Genomic DNA, 8934 nt, shown 5'->3' with positions numbered 1-8934 from the left:
CCTGCAGTCTTCTTCTTGCCCTCTCCGCCTCCACCCTACTCCGACCTATCACCCTCACCTTGACCTCTTTCCACCTATCACATTTCCAACGCCCCTCCTCCAAGTCCCTCCTCCCTACCTTTTATCTTCTCCTGCTGAACACTCTCTGCTCATTCCTGAAGAAGGGCCTGTGCCCGAAACGTCAAATCTCCTGTTCCCTGGATGCTGCCTGACCTGCTGTGCTGTTCCAGCAATAAAGTTTCAACTCATTACCCAGTACCAAATCTAATGTGGTCTCGCTCCTTGTTGGCCTGTCTACGTACTGTGTCAGGAAACCCTCCTGCACACATTGGACAACAACTGACCCATCTAAAGTACTCAACCATTGTATTTACAGTCAATATTTGGAAATTTAAAGTCCCCCTTAACTGTTTCTTTGGCTCCTATCCAGAATCATCTTTGCAATCCTATCCCCTACATCTCTGGAACTATTTGGAGGCCTACAGAAAACTCCCAATAGGGTGACCCCTCCTTTCCTGTTTCTAACCTCAGCCCATACTACCTCAGTAGACAGGTCCTCAAACATCCTTTCTGCCACTGTAATACAGTCATAGAACATAGAACATTACAGCGCAGTACAGGCCCTTCGGCCCTCGATGTTGCGCCGCCCTGTCATACCAATCTGAAGCCCATCTAACCTACACTATTCCATGTACGTCCATATGCTTGTCCAATGACAACTTAAATGTACTTAAAGTTGGTGAATCTACTACCGTTACAGGCAAAGCATTCCATACCCTTACTACTCTCTGACTAAAGAAACTACCTCTGACGTCTGTCCTATATCTATCACCCCTCAATTTAAAGCTATGCCCCCTCGCGCTCACCGTCACCATACTTGGAAAAAGGCTCTCCCTGTCCACCCTATCTAACCCTCTGATTGTCCTTGACTAACAGCGCCACACCTCCCCCTCTATTACCATCCTCTCTGTTCTTACTTAAACATCTAAATCCTGGAACCTGCAACAACCATTCCTGTCCCTGCTCTATCCAAGTCTCCGAAATGGCCACAACATCAAAATCCCAGATACCAACCCATGCTGCAAGTTCACCACCTTATTCCGGATGCTGCTGGCGTTGAAGTTGACACACTTCAAACCACCTTCTTGCTTGCCGGTGCACTCTTGTAACCTTGAGACCATATTTTTGACCTCACTACAATCAACCTCCTGGACACTGGAACTACACTTCAGGTTCCCACCCCCCTGCTGAATTAGTTTAAACCCTCCCAAAGAGAATTAGCAAATTTGCCCCCCAGGATATTGGTTTTCCCCCCAGGTACCCCTCTGGTTCAGGTGATGACCATCCTGTCTGTGGGGGTCTCACATTGCCATGAAAGAGCTCCAATTATCCAGGAATCCAAAACCCTTCCTCCTGCACCATCTCTGTAGCCACGTATTCAGATCCGCGCTCTCCCTGTTCCTCACCTCACTAGCATGTGGCACAGGCAATAAACCAGAGATAACAACTCTGTTTGTCCTAGCTCCAAGCTTCCACCCTAGCTCCCTGAATTTCTGCCTTAAATCCCCATCTCTCTTCCTACCTGTGTCGTTGGTGCCTATGTGGGCCATGACTTGGGGCTGCTCCCCCTCCCCCTCACGGATCCCGAAGACACGATCACGAACCCTGGCACCTGGGAGGCAACACACCAACCGTGAGTCTCTCTCATCCCCACAGAACCTCCTGTCTGTCCCCCTAACTATGGAGTTCCCAATGACTAATGCTCTGCTCCTCTTCCTCCTCCCCTTCTGAGCAACGGGGACAGACTCTGTACCAGAGACCTGTGCCCCATTGCTCACCCCTGATAAGTCATGCCCTCCAACAAAATCCAAAACAGTATACTTGTTGTTGAGGGGGACCGCCACAGGGGATCCCTGCACTGCCTGCCAGTTCCCTTTCCGTCCACTGACGGTAACCCATCTACCTTCTTCGTGTATCTGAGGTGTGACTACCTCCCTGTAACTCCTCTCAGTAACCCCCTCTGCCTCCCGAATGATCCGAAGTTCATCCAGCTCCAGCTCCAGTTCCCTAAAACGGTTTCCGAGGAGCTGGAGTTGGGTGCACTTCCCACAATGCAATCAGCAGGGACACCACTGTTGACCCTTAACCCCCACATTCTGCGGGAGAAACATTCAAATGCCCTAACCTCCATTCCCATTGTTCTAAATTCCCAACGAGACTCCTGAAAAATAAAGAATATATTAAAAAAGCTTAGCAATCTGGCGCACAGAACATGTTTTTATGGTTAAGGAAGGAGGGTGGGTAGGAGACAGTACCTAAGTAGTGTTTTGGGTAAAGCAATTGCCCAAATAAATTACTTCACTTACTCAGCAGTCCCACGTCTGCTCCTGCTCAGTGTGCGCTCCACCCAATCATGAAGTAAGTTTTTAAAGCACTCATTTACCATCCCGGCAGCCTCTCTCTCTCTCTCTCCTCACTGCTCCTGAAGAAAATGGAAGCCTGACTCTCAAGGTAAGTCCCTTTTAAGTGGTAAACCTACCTCCCGGCAGCCCCTGCTCCTCTCCTCCGCCCTCCTCACTGTTCACGATGACAGAAATTCCCCAAGACCATTTTTGACTAATAACGATTTCCTTCAGTTGCTCCTTCAACATTGACCCTCTGACCCTGAGCATTTCCTAAAGGCTATTTGTGTTCTCCTTAGGGAAGGCAGACCCAAAGTATTTGTTCCCTTGCCTTGATTACCTGAACGGAACCACTCTCAATCCCACACATAGTTCAGAGGTGTCCCCAATGCACCATCTCTTCAACATGTCTTCATTTTGTCATCAAATATTGAAATAAATAAGCAATTGTAAGCTTGAATAAGTGTCTGGTTAGGCCTGACAGGACAGTCTCTTCCTTATCCCAGAGAGAGATCTGTTGGGATCTGGTCTGCAGTCGGGTGGAGAGTGAAATCCTAAAGCAGAGGCATTCTTTGATTTGCTTTATTATTATCCTATGTACTGAGACAGAGTGAAAAATATTGTATAGTGTGGTATTCAAACAAATCATACCTGACATAAGTCCATCAGGGTTAAAGAACAGAATGCAGAATATAATGTTACAGCTACAGAGAAGGTGCAGAGAGAGAGCAGTTCTAATGTGTGACGGATCCATTTATTAGCCTGATAACAGCGGGGAAGAAGCTGTTCTTAAATATGCTGGCCCGTGTTTTCAAATTTTGATATCTTCTGCTCGGTGGAAGAGAGTATAACCGGGGTGGGAAGGTTAAGGAAGGGTTCCTGGTTCAGAGGCAGGGACACTCTACTCTGCACCACAACTCCTCGCCTGCTCATTAACACAGAAACATGTGGTTTATGTTAGCTACTTTCCCGAGGCAATGTTAAATATATTCCCAGAAAAGAACGGCAGTGTACTGAACAGAAAAAAGTTGCAAGATAATGGGGCAAAGGATGAGGTACAGGGCTAAGTGGTTCAGCCCTCTCAGAGAGAGCTAGCAGGCAGAATGGCGTCTTTGTGTTCTAGAAGATTCTCTCATGAATGTGCCTTTTGTTTGTCTCCTGTACAGGGATTGACGACTATGAATTCTCAGACAGCGGGGACTTGGGCAGACTGACCAAGCGGAAGGAACCGAAGTTTGTGCACATGGGTCCGACAAACCCCCACCTGATCCTCATGGTGTTACCCCCACATCGGCTGGACAGCAAACAGCAACAGAGCCATCGCAAGAAACGGGCACTGGACACAGCTTATTGCTTCAGGTACTTCACAATGAAATCCTCATTCATTTGCTCAAATACTCCGGTCAAGAATCAATACTCCATCTGATTGATTCAAGTGTCACTGCAAAGAGTTAAGTCCTGAAATGATTTGAAGAGAGTTATAGCTCATCGTTTCAAAAGGTCAGCAGCGACTTGGAGACTACCTGGCCAAGGGATAGGAGTGCCACACTGTCAGAGGGTCAGTGCTGAAGGAGTGCCGTACTGTCAGAGGGTCAGTGCTGAGGGAGCGTCACACTGTCAGAGGGTCAGTGCTGAGGGAGTGCCGTACTGTCAGAGGGTCAGTGCTGAAGGAGTGCCGCACTGTCGGAGGGTCAGTGCTGAGGGAGTGCCGCACTGTCGGAGGGTCAGTGCTGAGGGAGCATCACACTGTCGCAGGGTCAGTGCTGAGGGAGTGCCGCACTGTCGCAGGGTCAGTGCTGAGGGAACACTACTCTGTCGGAGGGTCAGTGCTGAGGGAGTGCCGCACTGTCGCAGGGTCAGTGCTGAGGGAACACTGCTCTGTCGGAGGGTCAGTGCTGAGGGAGTGCCGCACTGTCGGAGGGTCAGTGCTGAGGGAGTGCCGCACTGTCAGAGGGTCAGTGCTGAGGGAGTGCCGCACTGTCGGAGGGTCAGTGCTGAGGGAACACTACTCTGTCGGAGGGTCAGTACTGAGGGAGCACCAGCCTGTCAGAGGGTCACTTTGGGGCAATTCCCAACGGGCAATAATTGCTGGCCTCCCCAGTGACAATCTCCAGCCCATCAACCTAACACAAACAGTGATCTCCCACTCACCCAGGAGGGCTACTCAGTCAATGGCCATGGGCTACAGTTAGAGCCCAGTGCTGCTGGGACCATTCAGACCCACACCAGCCAACAAGTGCTTGCCAGAGCTAGGGTTCCTGGTTCAGAGGCAGGGACACTCTACTCTGCACCACAACTCCTCGCCTGCTCATTAACACAGAAACATGTCCCAGAGAACTGGTGGGCTGATTGGTTTTGTTTTTGTCAGGAACGATGAAGATAATTGTTGTGTGCGACCTCTCTACATCGACTTCAGACAGGACCTCAGATGGAAATGGATACATGAGCCCAAAGGATACTACGCCAATTTCTGCGCAGGTCCCTGCCCGTACCTCCGCAGCACTGATACCCAGCACAGCACGGTAGGATCTCCTCCATTACCTGTTAAACGTAGTGCGTTGTGCTCACCCACACTTCAACTTCCTTCCAACATTCATTGATGCCCAAAGAATGGGCCCACATGACTTGCTTCTGCAGCAGAACAGTTCTGTAATTTCCTTTCCCATTTCCTGGTGACTCCTACATTCACTGACACTTCCCCCAGTTTCTGAAAACTGAATTGTAACTTATAACAATGTGGAGTTGAAGTGAGGAAGCAGGATACTGGACTGGGCGAGTGGGATATGGGACTGGGTGTGTGGGATATGGGACTGGGCATGTGGGATATGGGACTGGGTGTGTGGGATATGGGACTGGGCATGTGGGATATGGGACTGGGCGTGTGGGATATGGGACTGGGCGTGTGAGATATTGGGATATCGGACAGGGCGAGTGGGATATTGGACTGGACGAGTTGGATATTGGACTGGGTGAGTGGCATTTTGGGCTGGGTGAGTGGGATATTAGACTGGGCATGAGGGATATTGGACTCGGCGAGAGAGATATTGTACTGGGCCTGTGGAATATTGGACTGGGCAGGTGGGATATTGGACTGGACGTGTGGGATATGGGACTGTGCGTGTGGGATATTGGACTGGGCAGGTGGGATATTGGACTGGACGTGTGGGATATGGGACTGTGCATGTGGGATATGCAACTGGGCGAGTGGGATACGGGATTGGGTGAGTGGGATATTGGACTGGGCATGTAGGTTATTGGACAGGGCGTGTGGAATATTGGACAGGGTGTGTGGAATATTAGACAGAGCGAGTGGGATATTGGACAGGGCGAGTGGGATATTGGACTGAGCGTTTGGAATATTGGACAAGTCTTGTGGGATATTGGACAAGACGAGTGGGATATTGGACAAGACAAGTGGGATATATGACTGGGCATGTGGGATATTGGACAGGGCGAGTGGGATATTGGATTGGGTGTGTCGAACATTGGATTGTGTGAGTGGGATATTGGACTGGGCACTGGGGATATTGGACTGGGTGTGTGGGATATTGGACTGGGCGAGTGGGATATTGGACTGGGTGTGTGGGATATTGGACTGGGTGAGTGGAATATTGGACAGGGTGTGTGGGATATTGGACATGACGAGTGGGATATTGGACAAGATGAGTGCGATATATGACAGGGCGTGTGGGATATTGGACTGGGTGAGTGGCATATTGGGCTGGGTGAGTGGGATATTGGACTAGGCATGTGGGATATGGGACTGGGCGTGTGGGATATGGGACTGGGCGTGTGGGATATGGGACTGGGAGAGTGGGTTATGGGACTGGGCGAGTGGGATATGGGACTGGGCGAGTGGGATATGGGACTGGGTGAATGTGATATTGGACTGGGTGAGTGGGATATCGGACAGGGCGAGTGTGATATAGGACAGAGGGAATGGGATATCGGACAGGGCGAATGGGATATTGGACTGGACGAGTGGAATATTGAACAGGGCGTGTGGGATATTGGACAAGAAGAGTGGGATATTGGACAAGATGAGTGCGATATATGACAGGGCGCGTGGGATATTGGACAAGACGAGTGGGATATTGGACCGGGTGAGTGGCATATTGGGCTGAGTGAGTGGGATATTGGACTGGGCCTGTGGGATATGGGACTGGGCGTGTGGTATATGGGACTGGGCGTGTGGTATATGGGACTGGGCGCGTGGGATATGGTACTGTGCGCCTGGGATATGGGACTGGGCATGTGGGATATTGGACTGGGTGAGTGGGATATCGGACAGGGCGAGTGTGATGTCGGACGGGGCGAGTGTGATATCGGACAAAGGGAGTGGGATATCGGACTGGGCGAGTGGGATATTGGACTGGGCGAGAAGGATATTGAACTGGGCGTGTGGGATATCAGACAAGGCGTGTGGGATATCGGACTGGGCGTGTGGGATATCGGACTGGGCGTGTGGGATATTGGACTGGGCGAGTGAGATATTGGACAGGGCGAGTGGGATATTGGACAGTGCATGTGTGATATTGGAAAAGACGAGTGGGATACTGGACAAGACGAGTGGGATATATGACTGGGTGTGTGGGATATTAGCCAGAGTGAGTGGGATATTGGACTGGACTATTGGGTATGGGACTGGGCGAGTGCGATGTTTGACTGGGCGTGTGGGATATTGGACTGGGCCTGTGAGATATTGATTTACAGATTACATTACAGTGTGGAAACAGGCCCTTCGGCCCAACAAGTCCACACCGACCCGCCGAAGCGAACCCACCCATACCCCTACATTTACCCCTTACCTAACACTACGGGTAATTTAGTATGGCCAATTCACCTGACCTGCACATCTTTGGACTGTGGGAGGAAACCGGAGCACCCGGAGGAAACCGGAGCACCCGGAGGAAACCCACGCAGACACGGGGAGAACGTGCAAACTCCACACAGTCAGTCTCCTGAGGCGGGAATTGAACCCGGGTCTCTGGCGCTGTGAGGCAACAGTGCTAACCACTGTGCCACCGTGCCGCCCACAATATTGGATATTGGACAGGGCTTGTGGGATATTGGACTGGGCGTGTGGGATATTGGACTGGGCGAGTGAGATATTGGACTGGGCATGTGGGATATTGGATTGGCCGTGTTGGATAGTGGCTGGGTGAGTGGGATATGGGACTGGGCGTATGGGTTATTGGACTGTGGAGTGGGATTTTGGACTGTGTGACTGGGATATTGGACTGAGCGAGTGGGATATTTGACTGGGCGTCAGGGATATTTGACTGGGCATGTGGGATATTGGACTGGGCGTGTGGGATATTGGACTGGGCGTGTGGGATATTGGACTGGGCGTGTGGGATATTGGACTGGGCGTGTCGGATATTGGACTGGCCTTGTGGGATATTGGACGGGGCGAGTGGGATATTGGACGGGGCGAGTGGGATATTGGACGGGGCGAGTGGGATATTGGACGGGGCGTGTGGGATATTGGGCTGGGCGTGTGGGATATTGGACGGGGTGAGTGGGATATTGGACTGGGCGTGTGGGATATTGGACTGGGTGAGTGGAATATTGGGCTGGGCGAGTGGGATATTGGACTGGGCGTGTGGATATTGGACAAGACTAGTGGGATATATGACTGGGCTTGTGGGATATGGGACAAGGCGAATGGGATATTGAACTGGGTGAGTGGCATATTGGGCTGGGTGAGTGGGATATTGGACTGGGCTTGAGGGATAATGGATTCGGCGAGTGTGATATCGGACAGGGCGAGTGTGATATCGGACAGAGGGAGTGGGATATCGGACAGGGCGAGTGGGATATTGGACTGGACGAGTGGAATATTGGACAGGGCGTGTGGGATATTGGACAAGACGAGTGGGATATTGGACAAGATGAGTGCGATATATGACAGGGCGCGTGGGATATTGGACAAGACGAGTGGGATATTGGACTGGGTGAGTGGCATATTGGGCTGGGCATGTGGGATATTGGATTGGCCGTGTTGGATAGTGGGCTGTGTGAGTGGGATATGGGACTGGGCGCATGGGTTATTGGACTGTGCGATTGGGATTTTGGACTGTGTGAGTGGGATATTGGACTGAGCGAGTGGGATATTTGACTGGGCGTCAGGGATATTTGACTGGGTGTCAGGGATATTGAACTGGGCATGTGGGATATTGAACTGGGCGTGTGGGATATTGGACTGGGCGTGTGGGTTATTGGACGGGGCGAGTGGGATATTGGACTGGGCGAGTGGGATATTGGACTGGGCGTGTGGGATATTGGACTGAGCGAGTGGGATATTTGACTGGGCGTCAGGGATATTTGACTGGGTGTCAGGGATATTGACTGGGCATGTGGGATATTGGATTGGGCGTGTGGGATATTGGACTGGGCGTGTGGGTTATTGGACGGGGTGAGTGGGATATTGGACTGGGCGAGTGGGATATTGGACTGGGCATGTGGGATATTGGACTGGGCGTGTGGGATATTGGACTGGGCGTGTGGGATATTGGACTGGGCGTGTGGG

The 8934-nt window shown here is 51.3% G+C and overlaps 1 protein-coding gene across 1 annotated transcript in view; it reads left to right on the top strand.

The window, feature by feature from the left end:
* The window catches only part of tgfb3 (transforming growth factor, beta 3), a 56155-nt gene that overhangs the window by 43464 nt on the left and 3757 nt on the right, over positions 1–8934 (top strand). Inside the window, exons 8-9 of the mRNA XM_043701490.1 lie at positions 3569–3761; positions 4771–4924. Coding sequence (XP_043557425.1) covers positions 3569–3761; positions 4771–4924 — 347 coding nt within the window. The remainder of the gene's footprint in view (positions 1–3568; positions 3762–4770; positions 4925–8934) is intronic.

Source organism: Chiloscyllium plagiosum, chromosome 12, assembly GCF_004010195.1.
Source record: "Chiloscyllium plagiosum isolate BGI_BamShark_2017 chromosome 12, ASM401019v2, whole genome shotgun sequence".
NCBI classification, from domain to species: domain Eukaryota; kingdom Metazoa; phylum Chordata; class Chondrichthyes; order Orectolobiformes; family Hemiscylliidae; genus Chiloscyllium; species Chiloscyllium plagiosum.
Note: the sequence above shows the minus strand (reverse complement) of the source record. Positions and strands in the feature narration are given on the sequence as shown.